The sequence below is a fragment of the Oreochromis niloticus genome, linkage group LG10 (genome assembly GCF_001858045.2).
Source record: "Oreochromis niloticus isolate F11D_XX linkage group LG10, O_niloticus_UMD_NMBU, whole genome shotgun sequence".
NCBI lineage: Eukaryota > Metazoa > Chordata > Actinopteri > Cichliformes > Cichlidae > Oreochromis > Oreochromis niloticus.
In genome coordinates this window covers 23,082,413-23,102,473 of record NC_031975.2, presented here as the reverse complement: position 1 = coordinate 23,102,473, position 20,061 = coordinate 23,082,413, and the positions used below count along the sequence as shown (strand labels likewise).

Sequence of the window (20,061 nt, the reverse complement as noted above, 5' to 3'; positions counted from 1 at the left end):
ACAAGCTGGTACTAGGATGCCCAAAGTGTGGCAAGAAAATAACCCTGTTATACCACGGTTACCGTGTGTAACCATGGTTAACTGTGTCACGTAAGGCAGGATGGGTCCATGATTTCATGCTAATTAAACTAACTTCTAACTCTACCATCTTAATGCCATCAGACTTGGCAATATTTTCTTCTATTGTCTAATTTTAACGAGCCTTTGTTAACTGTAGCCTCCCAGTGTGGTCTTCTGCTGCCGATGGGCTACAGCAGCAGAAGACCACACCTTTGCGTTCAGAGATGGTCATCTGCATACCTTGGTAAAAAGTAATTTCTTATCAGTTCGAAGCAGTCTCCTCAAACTATTTACCCCACAGAACTCCTGCTTGCTGGATATCTTTTTTTAAGGATTTGTAAATCCTAGAGATGACTGTATGGAAAAATCCCAGCATATCAGCAGTTACTGATATGCAGTTGTTGCTCATCTGAAATACTCAGACCAGCTCCAACAATCATGGCATGTTTAAAGTCATTTAAATTACCTTTTTTTCCTTTTTTTATGCACGGTGTCAACTTCAGCGGTTCTTGACCATGTTTAGATGTGTAAAGGCACTGCGTTGCTGCCGTGTGAATGGCTGATTACATGTTAGTGTTAACGAGCAGTTGAACAGATGTACCTAGGTGGTTAGTGAGTGCACAAAACAGCCGGAAGACTGATTATGAGCAAGTAAAAGTTCATCTCGTTCTCTCATCTCTCTATCAGAAGCCAATGTTTTTACTCCTCTGTCTAAAAACTTCCAAATGCACTTAGTGAAGAAAAAGAAACCTTTACTGCTAATCAGTTTTACTGCCATGCAGCTATAGTAACATGTTTTTATTGCTGTATTTGACAGCGTTATTATGAGACCTGGTGACAGGTTTACACCTTTTTATCAGCTTGGCCAAATGTGACTCCCCTTCTAATGAGGTTTAGTGGTTTGGAGCCACAGTTCATCTTCAGCAGCTCATTTTCACTTCTGCTCTACTCTGATAAACCGCAGCTGCCTGTGGCGCATGTTAATGCTTGTTGTAAAGGTTGTTTAGTATTCCAGTTGAAGTTTCAGGGTAAAGCTGTCCATGTGGACCCATGTGGCCTTGATGGATGTTACCTCAGTTAACCTAAAAGTTAAAACAAAGACTAGTCATGGGGTTATCTACGTGAGTGGATTCAGGTTAAAAAGCCGTTTTGTATTCTCTTATTGTCAAGATATGGCTGATGGATAAGCAAAATGCCTCTGGGTTGATGTGGACAGCAGGGGGGTAACTTTCTCCGTCAACTGTCATTTTATTTAGGATTGTTCAGAACTGCAGTGTGTGTTCTTCAGTCTCCCTAACAGCCTAGCCCATCATTCAGACACATTTCATGTGTGCAAAAAGCACATGCATCAGTTGTGTATCAGTCTTCAAGGCCTGCGAGCATGCTGACACACACACTATATGGCATGTAACAGAGCCCTGCAGAGCGCCTCCCTGCTGGGAGCTGTCCTCTCGCTCTAGGAGACCTCGCTCACTCCCTCCAGCAGGGAGCGTGGCAGAAAACACAAGAAACACTGATAAGTACACACCGTGAAAGATCATACGAGATACTGTAATACTGTCTAATGCAGTGCTTGTCAAATGGTGGTACTGCTAGGGGTTCTGTGAAGTCCCGCATGGGGTACGTTTAACGTTAACAAAAATATCAGTCAAACATGAACCCTGGAAGATAAATAAAAAAGTGAGCTAAATAAAAGATAAATCAAGTTTTATATTCAATATTCTCATTTCCAGTGTAGTTTCAGTCAGCTGTTGCAAACTGTCAGCTGCCATAAATCCTCACAGAAGGCAGAGGCAACAAACCCAGTCGCATTTACTCACGCAAACATCAGGTAAAATTGATTCTTGGTTGAAAAGTGTGGAAGACAGAGATGTTTCTTAGAGAAAGAAGCGAAGCCTAGTTCTTTGTAATGACAATGCACAAAACAAATAGAAAAAAAGATCCTCAGTGAAGCACAATATCACGATTCCTACTAAACTATAAGTGCAATTTATTAACCCTTTCAGGTGTAATGTCTGATTTAGACTTTAGCTAATCTTTGCCGAGCCTACAGTGTAACCTACGCGTGTGGCCGATGCAATCCAGTGTTTCATATGCGGTGCCAGCCATGTTAGAGACAAATAAAAAGTTGGGACGTTTAAAACATTTAACACATATGTAAAAATCACTTGTTAGTTGTCTTGGGTGGTTAACTCTACCTTAAATTTAAGGGCCAAAATGGATCATATGAAAAAAAGGAAGTAGTTTTTAATGCAAGTAAGACAGGGTGATTCTTTTCTTTGGTCCTTTATTGCCCAAACCTGTAAGAACAATGAAATAAAAAACAAAAATGCTTTGTGCTAATTGCCCACAGTTAGGGTCAAGGCTGGATTTTCACTGGTGATAGACCTCAGAGAATTAAGAAGACCACAATGTCATGGGTGCATAATAACAAAAACATTAAAGTATTATTTAGTGAGAAGCTCTGTGTTCAATAAATAAGACACTGACGGGTCAGTATTCTGTTTTAAGGTAACTGCTTCCTAAAAATGGTCAGAGGGGCACTTGGTCTGACATTCACCTGACATGTTATTCTTTACTTGCCTAGATACTGTATACTGTCACTATGATGGATGTTCATATTAAACATGGCCAGAATGTCCAGTAGTTTTCCTCTACTCTTGGGTCTGCATGATGACATAGAGAAGGGATTTCCCCAATATGGTTGCACATCCCTGGCTGTGACCACAGAAGCTCCACCCACTTGTTTTTCAAACCTTGTGCTTGTGAGGGACGGCCAATAAGGACAAGGCTGTCTTAAACGGATCTAAAACGGCTCGTTTCAGACAGTGGGTGAATGCAGGAGTTGCACCAAGGTCCATAAATAGATAAATAAGGGTTCTGGGGCTCATTCAAAAATAACTAAAAATGTAAAAAGTGACAAACTGTGTATGTGCTTGTTGGTTTTCTGGTGGTTTTACATAAAAAATATGGTGTAATAATACATCACAATAAAATATGTTTTCTTATACTGAGAGTAATTGAATTAGGGCTGAAACTAATTATCGGTTTATCAATGTCTCTTTTAATTGGTAGTCATAATATTCCCTAAAAAAAACTGTTGCAAATTTGCCCAAAAGGGAGATATTATTATTGGTTGTCCACCCCAACCCTCAAGATATTCTGTGTGCAACAATCAGAGCTGGAGTTAGATAATGGATAGTGTTTTTGCCGGGTACAAAAACCAACCCTAATGATTAATGGATTATCAAAATGGAGGCAGATTAGTTTTCTTAACTGGCTAATCATTTCAGGCCCATTATTTGTGATGCCATAACTGAACAGAAAGAGGATTGCCGAGCTCTACATTTACCAGATAATGACAAACACATGCACACTCCACACACATGTCTGCACACACAGCAGGCCAGGAAACGGAGCAGACCCATGGAGTCCTACTTCAGTGAGCCTCGCATATACAGCACAGCGATGATCTCCATCTCTCCCTCCCACTGTATAACATGGGGGAGCCCTTAATGTTGGAATGTCTTGTTGTAACAGGCTCTCGCTGTTTACACAAACAGAGTCCTGACTGCACGGCTCACTGACTCTCCTGCTGCTGTGCATCATGTTTATATATACATGCTTGTGTGCGCATGCATGCACCAGTACAGCAGGTGGCAGCTGCAAGATCATAGTGAGGTTTTAAAAAGCTCTGCAGTCACTGTAGGGTGAAATGGTGGAAATAGATTATCTGAAAACTACAGGGACTGTCTAAAAAGTACAGCAAATTATTTACTGGATTTCAAAAAAAAATTGTAATGTGAAAATTAAAAACACAGAAAAGCCCAATTTATCGTTTTCAATTATTTTTATGTGCCGCATAATGAGCAGCAGCTCTTTTGCGAGCGCATTTCTCTTTTCTTCTTCTGACTTTTTATTAGCAGCAGCTGTTGTTTTTTTTATTTTTTACCACCAGATGACCCTTGTTGTGCAGTTCGCAGCAGGAAATGGAACAAAGTGTAGCAACTTTAATTCCTCGTTAAAACCGGTTTAAAACCAGCCTCCTCGTTTTTATTAAAAAACTACATTTTCTGTGAAAATCGGCAAAAAACAAAGCAAAACAAAACAAAAAACTGATTTAAAAAAAAAATAAAGGAAGACGACAACCATTAAAGCTGGTTGGCAAACATGGCAGTGCACCGAGCTTTATGTTAAGATAAGAAATACTTATTTATTAATCATAATAATGCTATTTATCCCATCCATCTGTATGAGAATCCTATATGAGTTCATAAGCAATACTCATAAACACACCATGGAGTCATTTATTAGGAACTTGGTCATAAACTAAACTTAATAAGGTGTTTTTTAAATATTTTTGGGTCTACATGAAACGTCATTGATGTCAGGTTTGTTACATTTTACCCTGAGTGAGACTTTTCATCTGGATTGAATGTCTTTTGCGCTCCGTTCAATAGTTGTTCAGGTATTTCACTCAGAACCACAAATGTCAAATTCATGGAGGAGCTAGAGGAAAGCTCAGGGGACGTCTCTACAAAGTCTTTTATCATCCAGAAGCTGCTGAGATATTTTAGTAAGGACCAAAGGGGTCAGGCCAAATGATGGGCTGAATGATTCAATGCAGCTGTGGAACTAACAGGGTTAGTCTAGAGCGCTCAATTTGATCTTATAACAAAAAATACACACAGTATTATATCATAGACGCTCTGTAACATACAGAATAGATCTTTTTAAAGGCGTGTGTGTTACTTGTGTGTGTGTGGTTGTCATTGCCAGCAGCAGGCTGTCCTCGTGGTTACTTTAGCATGGAGGAGCAGGACATGCATGAATGGAGCTGAGAGAGACCAGAGAGCGATTTCACACTGAGACGACCTCTGTGTGTGTCCAGAGAGAAGAGTGTGAAAGCTTAGTTCAGTAAGAGCACAACACCAAATGTTAGGAAAAAAGGCAGAATATTTGTTTGTACTGTGTGTTTATGTGGGCTAAAAATCTTTCCATTTTTATTTAGGAATATTAATATTTTCAAAGGGATGGTGATGCTATAAAAACAGGCAGCAAAAAACATACAAAAAAAAAGGTCTTACATGCAGGCGTGTGCTGGACATCCTCAAAAACAGGAGGATACTTGGAAATATTCGATTTGAAAGGTTATATACAGTGAAAACTGTTAAAGTTATTGGAGGTTAATGGTGTGGAAAACCTTTTAGAGCCTTAACTCTTTCCCACTTGGATGCCTACTACAGGTAACTCTTGTTTCTCTTTTATGAACTGAGGGGTTTCTATCATAAATCGCACCTAATTCCAGGAAAAAGTAACTGGATGCACATCAGAAGTTAGTGAACCTATTCAAATGATTGTCAAATCTCATCTTTACTGACATATTCTGATATATCAAAACTTGTCATTAAAGAAACAGGGGAGGTCATTAAAGGTCGTATTTATGGCAGAATTAAAATTTTATACTAACTGAACCAACCAACGAAAAATTGTGAAAAAAAGTGGGAAAGTGGTTAGCTTTTTTTGTTAAATTATGAAATTTTTTACACTTCTCTACGCCATCCTGTTTCCACTCCTCCACTTTTCGCCGTTTTATTGTTCCTCAAAGGAAGCACAGAGGCTCTTTTCATTCAGACGTCTGCTGTGATACGCGGTTCTTATCGGTGCTAGACTTTCGAGAAGATAGCATCTACGACTATGTGCTTCCTTACTTCGCCTGTATCTGCACCAAAAACAAAGCTGGCATCCTTCCTGTCTCCCACATCAGGTTTTGCATTAAATGTTCCAGATGAGTAAAAACAGATTTTCTTGAATTCGCTGCTCCACAATAGAAATAAAGAGTAAATCAAAAGCTTACCTTGGAGCCTCAAATATCATCTATTTAAGCCCAATTTACCTACAGAGGGAAGTAAATTTATTGAGATTGCACTGTTAGCAGGGCAAATTTACACAGTATCTCTTTACCGCTGCAGTTGTCGGTGTCCTGTAAGGTGCACTACGACTTGTATTGTCAGAAAGCAAAGAAATGTTTAAATAGAACTTGGATTCCTGGCAAACATCTATAATCCGATTCTAAAGCAACTCAGAAACTGAAACACGCATTCAAATAATTCGCTCTTTTAACAGGACAGCTGGTGTTATAAACGTCTGTTGTTTAAACAGAGATGACCTGTTAGTGGTATCATTAAATTCCTGGAAATGTCCTGGAAAGTCTGCCCATTTTTAATTTTTTTTCCAGTCAGCACTGTGGTAAAAATCCAGACCATGAAGACAAAGGAGGCTGGGGAAAAGGCATGTGACCTGATAGCTAGTCTTTGTATGCCCTATTAAACAGTAATGTACACTTGGTGAGTGCATGCATCTTCGTCTTCCACTTTTTCCTCTTAAAGGTACTTTTAGGAAATTTGTCTAAATCTTTATCCATGTGAATTCCAAGGACGGTGGGTTTCCAGTGCTGTTCACTCTGTAAAACCACTTGACGCTGGAGTGAAGGTTGTAGGAGTTATGTATGACTGCGTGAAACTTTCCCCCCCCCCATTTCTGTAAAACAGTGCAGGTACATCTGCTCGACACTCTCCCCCCTTTTTCCAATTTATTTTATGGCTGTTGCTGAAACTGCAGAGGCCATTAACGCCGGGGGATCTTTGAGGGAGCTCCCAGAGGGAACGCTTCTTCACACAGCTTCTAAATTATAATTTCTTTCTTTGTTTTGACAGAAGCACCATCTTATCCTCTGATCTCCCAGCGACCGTTTCCAACACCCCCCCTTTCCTAATCTTATCTTGTTCTTTTATATGTTCTACAGCATGCAATAGGAGAAAAAACTAGTCTGTGGGTTTTCAAGGACGCCTGCAGGCTCTGCTTGAATGTGTGGAAACTTCCTCCCTGCAGGTTGTAATCTCTCCACAAATCCAACCATCAGCAGAAGAGACCTTTTTTTTTTAAACATGTTTTTGTCAGATCTGGGCTTTCTTTTTTAAACTTTTTTTTTTACGTTCTGCTGTTTGCTTTTTCTCAATCTCTACAGTATTACTCCCTCCCTGAAAACCTCCTTCCCTTTCTTGTTTAGAAGGTACAACAGCACCGGGGGATTTGTCTTTTTGAAGTGTATGATTAATTTTCCCTCTTTCTAGGCGCACTGAACTGCAGCGTGTATGTATGTGTGTAGCCACTGTGTCCCATTTCTTACCTGAGCTCATTAGTGCAATGTGAGAAAGTTTTTTTCTCACCCCCTCCCCTCCCCTACTGTCTTTTCCTCCCTCTCGCCACCTTTTGTTCCGTCCTTTTGCTATTTCTCTCTCATTGTAGCTACTTCAGCTTCCCTCTCTTCTTCCACTACTTCTTTCATCCCATTACCTTCTTGTCCCTTCCCATCCTCGTCTTCCTCTGTCCTTATTTTCTCTGTCTTCCTCGCACTCCTACACACATAAACACACACACACTTGCTGAAAGCAGATCAGAGAGGCCAATACTAACCGCTGTCAGCTTGTCACGGTTGGGTTTGAGCCAGAATATAAATGCAGTGCACTATCTGCATAATAATAATGCTGTGTGAGAGCATGTGTATGCACTTTTCAAGAAGTCCTACCTACAATGGAGATTATAACGGGAGCTGTTTTTGCAGGTGTGTCCACTAAAGGCAAAAAATATTACCCGCATAGTGCTGTACAACAATTTGTTACATTGACAAATTACAAAAAAACGCATAAGAATGAGCAGTGCAGGCTGGTAAGCAACAGATAAAACTTAAACCAGCACAAAATTATTAAGAAAACCTGACTCCAGCTTTGATAGTTACAAGGAAGAAATACTGTTATTCTAAAGGCCTGACAAGAGAAGAGGAGGTTTAAGTGTGATATGAGTTTCTTTTATGGCTTTCTTTAAAGTAGTCAAGCTTTTTCAGAACCTAAAAAGAACATGTTACCTTGGCTTAACCAGAGCCTGTTAACTTACTACACTGCACTACAGCCACTGTCCCTACAGCACACCTACAGATAGTCCTCAATGAAAAGGAGTGAAAGGAGCTTAACTGCTAAAATAATTTTCACCCGCTTCTTGACAAAAAGCCCACAAATAATAATAAAATTATATGTCAGAATTGAAATAAAACAATTCCCATATCCTAGTTTTGACCATAAATTGACAGCTTCTTACTACAATATGCACAATCCCTGTTTGTGAGTGTGTGTTTGTTTCTTTGGCTGCCAACACCTCCTACACAATTAGGACTTGAAGAGCCAAACGTGGCACACAGTTACAACGTGTGCCCCTGAAGGTTTTTATCTATATTAAATGTTATGATGCCATCATGTTGTCTACCAGCAACCCAAAAATAAGTTAAAATGACCTTTTAGCATTCATGCAAAATGGAAAATGTTTTCCTTTATGCACCTACAACGAAACCTGTCGTTTAATTTCGCAGCTAACAGCAAGAACAGGCTTGAAAACACTTCAGCATGGCCATGTATTAGTTTTCCTAATTTGCAAGAGGACATCGTCCCTTGATGGCATCAGTCTTCAACTGATTACTACAAGAGACTGGGAGCAAAGTTACAATCAAAACAAAAGCTTATCAGAAGCTGTATATTTGTGCTGATTGTGGTAGCTGACTGACTGCTATCAGACAGCTGCTGTTAGAAATTCTCTGCTTCTAATCACTGGTGTAAAATTAAAATGACATCGAAGTATCTAATGTCATTAATTCTTACAAGAAGGTCTTTTACCCCAATTCAAAATATCGAAAAGTGTAACCGTAGGTACCATTACATTTTGACCTATTCAAAATATAATGAAAATACAAATGAAGCTAGCAGTTGAGCCCATAAACGAATCATTAAAGTGAGGCCACAGAAAGACAGAGCTAATTCACTTCACCCCATGCAGAACAAGTTAAAATTTGAATTATTTTGTGCGTATACTTTAAAATTTAGCATTGACAAAAACTCTTGACCATCCGTTTTGTAAACGTGTAAAGGCTTGGGGAATCTTCCCATTTCAAATTCTTCACACAGTTCGTCTCAATTAGTTTTTATTTACTTTCTATGCTTCTTGCTACAAAATGCAGTTTTCTGCTTTATGCATTCAGCATCGTGTAGCTTCTCTGTCTCGATGGGAGACCACTTGGGATATCACCTGCATGCCTTTCCGCCTTGCTGAAACCATGCTAGCACTCACAAAGCATGACGCGGGCAGCCCCCGACATGACAGACAGGCAGGCAGAAGGGCAGACAGAGCATGGATGACAGATGAAGTACTATGAGAGACAGACAGGCGGACAGAGGGTAGTGGATCTGTTTTAGGTGAGTTAAAGGAGCTGGAAACAAGCCCATAAAGGGAGTAAGAGTGGTGCGGTTTATGGAAGGGAAACTAAGGGTATCTGCGGCTATCTGAAAAACCTGATCCTTATAGTTGTAAATGCTTTGTGCGCAGCCTAGAATGAGTGTTGGACCACATTCCTGAGCTTCCTTGGGCAAAATATTGAACCCCAAATTGCAACCACTGAATATGACTGTAACCATGGCAGTCAGGTAGTGCCTGAAAACTACAAACTCCAGTATAATGAATGCATGAAGGGCAAGAAAAACAGTGCTATGGTTCCCAACGTGAATCGTCCAACATCAACTCAAGACGCTCACAAAAATCGAGCCTGTACATGCCGTCAGCGTATTCATCCAGTTTACAAAGACACACAAGCAATCACATCTGATTTGGCCAAAGATACGAGCCCACTATACATGATCAATAACAACTTAACATAAGTCTTTTAAATTTCTCTTACAGCCTAAGTTCACTGACGGTTAAAAGGTGGAAGCAATTTCCAGCAACATGCTGACCAAAGAGCACCGACAGTCAATGACGAAACCAAATTCTTCTTAACTTGCAGAGGAGTGGATGAAGCAGCTACCAATGAGAACTAAGGATGCGGCTGTCATATGAAAGGGTGGTAAATAAGTGTTACCTTGGCAACTGAAGAATCAAATGTTGTTGATTAGTCTTCAAGTGCGGATGGAACAAGGTGCCAGAAGGAGGTGGCCTATGGTCTGCTCAGTCTGTCCAGACATCGTAAAAGGTTTCAACAGGTGAACATGCTGAAGGATCACTAATGGTTGCTCACCTGAAGGCTTCTTTATCACTCTCTGCATGGCTACCTCGCAATCTCCTCTCTCCTTATGCCACCAAAGTCAGTTTCTACTCCACAGTAAGAAACTGACACTTCTTTTCTACTTAGTCATTTGTATTTGTATTTTTTATTTTTACAATTCAAAAAAACTTCTTGTGTGACTACACGAATAACAATATTAAATAACCAGTCTTACAGTTATTGACCAAAGTAATCATAATGATAATTTCTGTCATAATCTAGCAGCCCTACTTTTAATGCCATGAAATCAGTCTAAATGGAAGAAAGCCAGACCGAAACAACTGATGGACTGACTAAAACGGGATGTCAGATGAGACAACCAAAATAACATAACTGAGAGAGACAGACGAGGAAGATACGAGCCTTAGAGGAGACTGCAAATGAGAGAAGGAGAGAGGGAAACAGATGGAGGAGAAAAATAATTAAAGAAGAGGATAAAGAGAAATGGAGAGTGGAAAATACTAAAAGGAAAAGATGCTGAGAGACACGACAAATCATTATAGCAGACAACCTCATCCTTCACTCTCTGGTGCTCTCTCTTTTTCCCTGACACACACACACACACACACACACACACACACACACACACACGCACGTACGCACGCACGCACGCACGCGCACGCACACACACACACCAACTATTCTCTCTAATCTAACTCCTGTGGCAGTGTGAATAGATATGGCTGTTTAGTGCCAGCAGCACAGCTCCTGGTACCTGATGGCAGCAATCTGCTGAGTCAGGAGCTCTGCACTGCGTGTGTGTGTCTGCGTGTGTGTGTGTGTGTGCATGTGTGCCTTTGGGAGTGTGTTACTGAGAAACAGAGAGAGTGAAAGTGTTCGCATTCGATTTACTTGAGTGCGTAAATGTGTGTGTAGTCGTCTTCGGGAATGAAGAGCACTGCAAACTCAACACTCCAAACACACACACACACACACACACACACATACACGCACACACACACAGCCACAGGAGCAGGCTGACAGAAGTTCACTATCATTACCATGCCAGCAAGACGTTAGTGGTATTACCATGACAACAAGCTTTCACTGTCATCGCCATGACAGCTGCAGGTCACGACTCCTCGAACTAAAAAGCTTCCTTTTAGCAACAAAGACGCGGATCACTGTAATTTCTTAACAACTATTCTTAAAACATCATCAATATAAAAAAACAAAACAAAACAAAAAAACATCAGAATTTCCAGCAGGATGGCAATATAGCAGCAAATGTGACAAATTTAAACTACTGTTTTTGTTATTAGACTCTAACTATTTAACTCTAATCTCTGTTTTTAGTGATAACTGTCACTAAGGTTCAGTCTTGTTCATCACATCAAGTGCTATCAAGGAGGCTTCAGCACGAGAACAACCTCAAAACTAGAATGATCTGCAGTAACAATGAGAACAGGGTATCCTGCAACAAATGGTACCACATCCAGACAGCACTGATCTCAACATGTCTTGACGGATTACATCAGAGGTCATTAAATGTTTGAAGTCATGCCCCACTTCAGAAAAGTGTTCCAGCCCTACATCACTCCATTTTTTTTATCATTAATAATGAAAAAGGATCCAAATTGAATTTTAGGTCAGCAGTTTAGCAAAAGTATTGCATTAACAGTTTAGGAATTGGAGTCCTTTTTATAGATGGTCTCCCATTTTACAGATGCTCAATAATTTTAAATCTAATTTTAAATACTTGGATGAGACGCTTTTGCTGACTGCCTGAAGTCTAGAGCACGTGGACATCACCAAATGCTGTGTTTCCTCCCTCCCTGAGATGCTCTGCCAGGCTTTTACTGCAACCGCCTTCAGTTGCTTTGCTTGTTCTCTGCCTTCAGTTTTCCCTTCAGTAAGTGAAAAGCTGCTCTGTTGGGCTAAGATGAGGTGGCTGACTTAGCCATTGAAGAATATCCAGTTTCCTTGCCTTGAGAAACTCTCGGGTTGCTTTTGCAGTATGCTTTGAGCCAGTATCCATTTGTACTGTGAAGTGCTGTCCGATTGGTTTTGCAGCCTTTGGCTGAGTACAGAGCAGCCCTCCCCATGAAACTACTTAACTGTCAAGCGTCCAATCACTTTTGACCTGCTGGAAATGGGGGGTATGTTAATAAGTTGTTGTAATTCCTCAACAGTTATTGTAATATTTTTATGTGACTCCTTGAATTAAAGCTGTAAGTCTGCACTTAAGTCACATCTTGATTGTTTGATTTAAATGCCACTGTGGTGGTGTACTGTACATATATCAAGGAGACAGGACTGTGAGTGTTTCTTTAACCATCCAAGAGACAGGACTCAGCTGTAGTAGTAAAAATCTAACTTATGGAGGAAATGAGCCGTTTAAACATACGTTTGGGGCAAAGTTATAAAATTTCAGAAGCAGATTTAATTTCTCTGTGACCCACGAAATTGAAGTTATGACTCTTTCTCCATTTATTTAGACATGGGCTTCAAAAAAAATGTCCAAATTCATTCCAAGATGGCTGGCTGGTTGTGGGACTTGATTCTACACGGACTTTGTTTCAATCCAAATTTTTTCCTGGTTGTCCAAGCGCCACCTTCAGTGGCTCTATCACCCTGCAGTTTTAGAACCACTGGATTACAAGACGCAAACATCTGAAACAGGCCAAAATGCATCAACAATTCAACCTCCCTGTTTCATACCATCAAAAACTGTACAGGTGTACCCAAGAGAAATGGTACTTTATAAATATGGATGTTCATACTGCACAATTTCTACCAATGGCGTCACAAGCTGTGAAGTCTTCAGTCTGGCTCTGGAATAGTTACACTAAGGATCGATCAGTGTCACAACTTCAACAAATCTCTTTGGAAAGGATTTTTTTTTTATAAAAGCAATCGTTTTAGTTCATTGTTTTAGCTTGATGTAATCATTTTGCAGAATATATACAGAATTTATTTGTATAATAATCTGTAATGCTTCTACCAAGGACTCACTAATAAGAAGTGTTGCCATTTCCAGGTGAAAATCTAATATTTCCACAATCCACATAGAGAAAAAACCCCACAATTCTAGATGAAGATAGCAAGTGGGGAACTGTGAGGAGAATACAAATATAAAAAGAAATGGACTCCATTTAACCTGGATGTTTCACTCGGACTGTAAATCTCACTGTGAGCAGTTATCTGACCACCACAGCAGCAACAACTCAACCAGCCTTCTTCATCCTTCCTGCTCTCCATCACAGAGCATCTGCACAAAATGCACCAAGGTCAGTCATCTGTGTAGAGTGGATAGAAAATCGAGCTCCATTTATGTGGATGGTTGGTGTCACAATATCTGGCTGAACTATTATTCCAGTGTTCTTTGCTGTGCAGGTGTCAAGTGTGGCCTACTGTGCAAAAATGATGACAGGCCATTTCCAAAACTATCCACCCACCACACTCAGGCAGCAAGGGTTTGGATGTAACTGTTATACACTTGAGCTTTCCAAATTGTACTTTTTTTTTTTGGGAAAGGGGGGTGGTGGAAGGATAGAGTACATGTTGGCGGCATTGGCTGCAGAGCTCGAGTGGGTGAAAGGTAACAGGCTTTTTATATTGGTAAGTTTAGATGGCTGCAATCAGATGAGTGGAGACGCATGCTCACATTTTGTCTCACCCTTACCTCCAGCCATGTCCTCTTCCAGCAGTTGTATCTGAAGGTGGAAGATCTTCTCCTGGAGGTCACAGAGGGTGTGTTTCATTTTCTCCCTCCGTGTCACCATGTAGCACAGATTGCGCACCTGAAACACAGGAAGAAGAGCAGTAGCTATAACTCGGGGCTTGTGCACAGGCAACGTGCTTCATCGTGATGCAGCCAAAAAAACAAAAACAAGATGACTTGGATGACAAGGAAGTACGAGTGCTCGAGCACAACCTGGCTAATGGTAGCGGAACTGCATGATTGGTGCTACAAATGAATTATTATTTGCACATTATTTTCTATAATATTTGTGTTAAGTACCTGTTTAATAGTGGACTGACTTGTGAACAGTACAAGGAAATGCCAATGAAAAAACAAACAAACAAAAACAATAATTAAAATAGGCAACACTTTATAATAATGGCATGCTATTAAGCACTAGTAAGCTATAAGTATATTCATATGACAACAGCACCTGCAGAACACATGACAGCCCAACCATGTCGACATCCTAGACATGATTTTGAATATCTGAACAGTTAGGTTATTAAAAAAAGTCAAATAGCTAAGGTGAATATTTTATATTTGTCAAAAATACAGATTTTTTCTTCTTTTTAATGGTTTGGCGCCCACCATTAAACCACAAAATGAAGGAAGAATGAGCCACTAACAAGGACGCATCAGACCAGAAAACCTGTGAGATGTTTCAAACTATTGCTTGAAATACCCACGACAGCTGGTACAGGCGCTAGCCCCCCATTACCATTATTATATCACTTTCTTTATAAAGCATTTAAAGAAAAACAGGTCTGACCAAACAACAAAACCAAACCTATAAGACAAAAACAACCCAGAGAGGAAAAGTTCTAGGGACGCATACAAGCTGTAGAAGGTCATAATGAATGTACATAAAAGAAAAATGACACTAAATCAAAAGTCAGGAAATAAAAGAGCGTTTTTAAAAATGATTTACAGACAGCAGGTGAAGGAGCACGTTTCATGTGCAATGGCAAAACTTTCCATGGTTTTGGAGCTGCAGCCGCAAATTGTTCCTGTTTGCAATACATAAAACCATAAAAACAAAACAAACAAACAAGCAAGCAAAAAAAATGTTAAATGGATTTGCGAGCCAGTGAAAGTCAGAATGGAAGTAATGTGCCCTCGCTTGCTTGTGCCAGTTAAAAATCGATTGGCGGCTTTTTGCACCAGCAGTAGGCGAGCTATGGAGGCCGGGCTAATTCTAATAAGAAACACACCGGAGTAAGTGAGAGACTAGAGGTTATAAAAAGCATGTATTAAGTATTAGTTCAGGCTCTTGTTTTATCTGTCAATGTAACCATGTTAGCAGTGCTCTCATCTGGCTTTTGTGCAACAGTCAGTTCATACAGGTAGCTGGTATTATATAACCTTTGTATACTTTATGTTTATGCTTGCTATTAGAACATTGCCACTTATATATATATAAAACAAGCATAAGCTACTTTCATCATTTATACAGACCCTTCTCTTTTTCCAATATTGCGTTATTCTTATAAGTGACAAATACGTGAAACACGGATACTGATACAGTGCTGCTACAAAACACAACGTTAATCAAACTGCACCCGAAAACGGGACCTAATGTTAACTAGTCGGAGTGATCACAGACCACTGAGAGTCTGCAAAAGCGATGATATACAGCTAAGTTTTAAGCTCTCCATTTCCAAACTCACCAGTGTTTTGCTTCTCTACATTACCCAAAGTAAACTCTGAACTGATTTTGATAGAACTGGGTCGAGACCACGGCGAAAGAACTGCTGTGTTAGTTACGGTAGTTGTGAATATGAGACAAAGCAAGGCAAATACACGTCAGATGAATGTTATTGTGATTCTACCTGTGCTGTTTGGTCCAGCAACACTTCGGGAAGCAAACATTAAAGACAGCAAATGCAACACAATGCTAGAAACACGGTGGCAACAGAGAGTGAAACATCTAGCAGTTAAAAACGCAAACTTTTTTTTTTTTGAAGTTAGTGACCACCAAACTAGAGGAAAGTCAAATCAGCCATCAGATGGACAGAAAATGGCCTCTAGCAAACATTGAAGTTGCTCTGTGCGTATCAATAACTGTCTGTTAGTGTTGAGTGAAACTAAAGAGATTCACATTTCAAAAGAATCATGAGGTTTAAATGATACATGTCATAATATCAGAGGTTTATAGTGCATCCCTTCGCTTCTGACACGGTCACAGAGTCAAAAGGCGGCATCCTGTTTCCTGCCAACAAACTCGATCTTCTTCCACTTGAACCGAAACTCCAGCTGAGCCCTCGTGCTCCTTCATTCTGCCAAATTACTATCATATGGCCCTGCAAGCGGTATATGACCGCATTAGTGTCTGCGCCGAGCTGGAAGATGGATATGCGAGCATGCATGTTTATGTCATGCACATATGGATGTTCAAAGAAAATCTGTGGTTGTAAATGCATGTGTTACTGTTTTGTATTGGCAAGACATTAAAAAAAAGATGAAGAAGAAAGCAAATGAAATAGCTGAGAATTAGTCTAACAGGCAGAAAGAGATGGATACATTGAGAAAGACAGGTACATAAATATGATTCAAAGATATAGAAATACATAAAAGCCTTTAGTTGTTAAATGCTAACCAATAAATCTATCTGCAGATAAAATGATGACAGAGCCTGTGTATGCTCCAGCAGTATGTTTCAAAGGGGAAAAGGAGTAAGATGAAGAGAAAATGTCCAAGCGCATCTGAACAAACATTTGCTCCACACTCATTTCAGTGAGAGGCCAGAGACAAATTTCTAGTTATGAACCGAGCTATCCAGCTACGAAGTACTTTACATCTCATTATAGATCACTGGACCCGTGTTCTTACTTTTCCTTCTGATGCTTTTGATTTAAAAATCCACCAAACAGAAAACAGAAAAAAGTGTTTAAATTTTAAGTTGGCTTATCGTTTCTTAAACTTAAGTTTCTATTGATCTTCTTTCTTATCTTGATGCACATTAGTACCAAAACTAGCTTGACTGAAAAGTAAAGCCTGTTTGGGTTAACACAATGCCAAGGAGGAAAAACGTCAGCAGCGATTAGAGCAGCCATTGTTGCTGTTCAGGGAAGGGTTACAAGGTCATTTTCAAACAATTCATGCGCCATCATTACCTCCGCCATGGAGATTATGGTTTTGTTAGCATTTGTGAGCGTGTCTGTGTCATTATTATGTCTGTAAACACGATAACTCGAAAAGTTTGGAATTCTGATCAAACTTTGCAGGGGTGTGGAGTGGGGTCATGTTCACAATCCATTAAAATTTGACTTATTTCCACCGAGGTCTTTAAGGTCAACTTAATGATTTATTGGTTAAAAATTGATCTTAAAAAAAAAAACTTAGAAACTATGTGCTACATATTGTCAACATATAGAAAAAACTATATAAAGATTTAAAATATCACATCTGACCTATGACCTCTCCTTCAAAGTGATAATAATGCTATACAGAGTTACTGCCATTGTTGGTACTGACAACTTAACTATATAGGGAATTATATATGATGATTTTGATTGACTTTAAATGTACATTAGCGTATCAGGTTAAAGCTGTTTAAATACAACACAACAACAATTTGTGGAAACAAAATGAATATATACAAAATACAGTCCTGCTCTCTGAAAAGTAAACACTGCCCAGAGAGTGAGCTGCCTCCTTGGAGGTTTATCCTGCAATGAGAATGCTTATTTGCAAGCGGAAAAAATTCAAGACAGCGTCCAATTTTCCAGGAGAAAGCCTCTTCTGTCTAAGAAGAACATGGCATCATGGGTTAGGTTTGCAGAGCTGCATCTGAAAAACTGTAAGACTTCTGAATAGAATACAATAGAATAGCCTTTTATTGACATTGTGCATGTACAACGAAATTGTGGAACAAAGTCCTTGGGATAGACAAGACCAAAGCAGAGATGTCTGGCCATAATGCACAGCACCACGTTTGGAGAAAGCTAAACACAGCATATCAGCACAAACACCTCATACCAGCTGTCAAGCACAGTGGTGGAGGGGTGATGATTTGGGCTTATTTTTCAGCCACAGGAGCCGGGCACTTCATAGTCGACCATGAACTCCTCAGTCCTCATCAAGGTGCTACAATCGTCCAGTCAAAGTCAGATCTCAGCCTGACTGAAAAGCTGAGGCAGGACTTTAAGAGAAGTATGAATAAACAAATGACCGAAATCTCAATGAACTGAGATTGGTGTAAAGAAGAGTGGGCTAAAATGCTTCCACAATGATATAAGAGACTGATAAGGTCATAAAACAATTACTTAAAGAGGTGGTTTTACAAGCCACTGAGTCATGGGATGTCCTTAGTTTTTCACATGACTCGTTGCAGTACTTAACTCCCCACATGAGACCCACTCCCGGTTCTGACATTAGATCAGATAATAATCAGATTGATCAGATAATCTAATATTAATAACGTCCCAATTGGTTTTGCTGCAGCGATTTGTTTTCAGCTAATTCTGTTTTTACACTATAAAACAAACAAACCACAACAGCCGGTTATTATCAGCAGCTCATAGTTTAAATCATGACTTTCCACATGCTGCGTGGTAAGAGCCCCTTGTTCTGGGGTTGAATTTTAATTAAACAAAGATCAGCTGACTGAATATCAAAGAAAAATCACATCTATTCAATTTAAATTCACCTTATAGTTTTTCCCTCTTCATAAGCGCCCCATAGTTTGTAAACCACAGCAATGATGTTAATTTAAACCACGATTTCAGAACAGAGAGTGACAGGAAACAATAAGTTAGGCCATAATGAATGTATTTGAACCATATACATTGTGGTTGCATGCCTTTACCATGAGACTAACAGGACTGCTGCTCTGTAAACCAAACACCATGTGCCGCGCATACTGTTTAGAGCCATTTAATGCGCTTATAGATGCTATTCCCTGTTGCTCTGACAGCAGGAATCTGCAGTAAGAACTATTATAGGCACTGACATCGCTTATGTTTTTTTAAACATATAAAACGTACCAGTGTTGTGTTGATTTCCAGTTTTGTTGCGGTATACAGCACAATCGTCGTGTGTGCATAGAAAGGGAGGAAGGGAGAAAAACTAATTGGGTCCAAGCCAGACTACTTGAGTCTCAAACTAACAAGCCAGAAACTGGATCTGTGCCAATTGGCTTTCTCTCACAACGGTGCATCAGTAATCATGGGTCTCTAACTACATTTATGTGTGTGTGTCAGCATCCCATGTGTGCGTGCGTGTGTGTGTATGTGTGTGTTTGTGCATGAGAGAAAGAAAGTCACAAATGCAGGTATTTAAGAGGCAGCACTACCAATACAGCCGACACATAACCACACGCAGCAACGTATTGGACTGGTAGGAACACGAATCCACATCCTGGACTGGAGCTACCTGCACTCACGTGGGTCAGCGCAAGACAAAGATGCATTAAAGAGAACGATCTTTGATTGCCATTATCGGTTTACTTGTTTACTTAAACGGGGGCAGCTGTGTGTAGGTGTGCGCTGGCAGTCCTGCCGGCTGACTGTTTACAGTCTCCGCTGGTCTTGACGGATTCGTCAGCCTGGCCTATCTGACCCATTCCATCCCTGTGTTAGAGCAGTGCGGATAAAAATAGCTGCTCAACTGGGACACAATGTGCAGAGCCTGGCTTTGATTAGGACACTGTGTGTCTGTTTTCAAAAACAACCACCTCTGCCTGCAAACATGACAGGGGAGTGGAGAGCAGGATGAGGGGTGGGGAGGCAGGGTGGGTAAGGAAAGGGGAGAGCATTGACAGATGAAGGGATTTTGGAGTAAAATAACAAATAAGCTGCATCTTGGTGTTTGTTTGCTTGCTTGTTTTGTGCTTTGCTTTACCTCCACGTGTTAGCGATTTCCTCTAGCCTTCTTCTTCAAACCTTTATATTAAACCTACCCGTTCAAAGCACTGAGCAGTTTTTCAACTTTCTTGTTTAAGCAAAGTCATATTGAACCAAACGGAAGCGTTTTCAATAATAACCAGAAGATCACACAATCCATCACAACTCCAGGTTATTGTTATGTGTGAAGCGCAGAAAGAAAGCTATAAGTTTCCTTGTTATTGGTCGGCTCTGTTGCACAGACTGATGAGAAATGAAATCTACTGAGAAGTGAAGGAGGCTGGCAAACAGTCACATCCAGGACTAAATCCATTTATTTCACTAAAGTC

At 40.1% G+C, this 20,061-nt stretch overlaps 1 protein-coding gene across 2 annotated transcripts in view; it reads right to left on the bottom strand.

The window, feature by feature from the left end:
• The window catches only part of jade2 (jade family PHD finger 2), a 225,473-nt gene that overhangs the window by 29,137 nt on the left and 176,275 nt on the right, over positions 1-20,061 (bottom strand). For both annotated transcript variants that reach the window (XM_005456139.4, XM_005456140.4), the window contains exon 11: positions 13,827-13,944. In XM_005456139.4, coding sequence (XP_005456196.2) covers positions 13,827-13,944 — 118 coding nt within the window. The remainder of the gene's footprint in view (positions 1-13,826; positions 13,945-20,061) is intronic.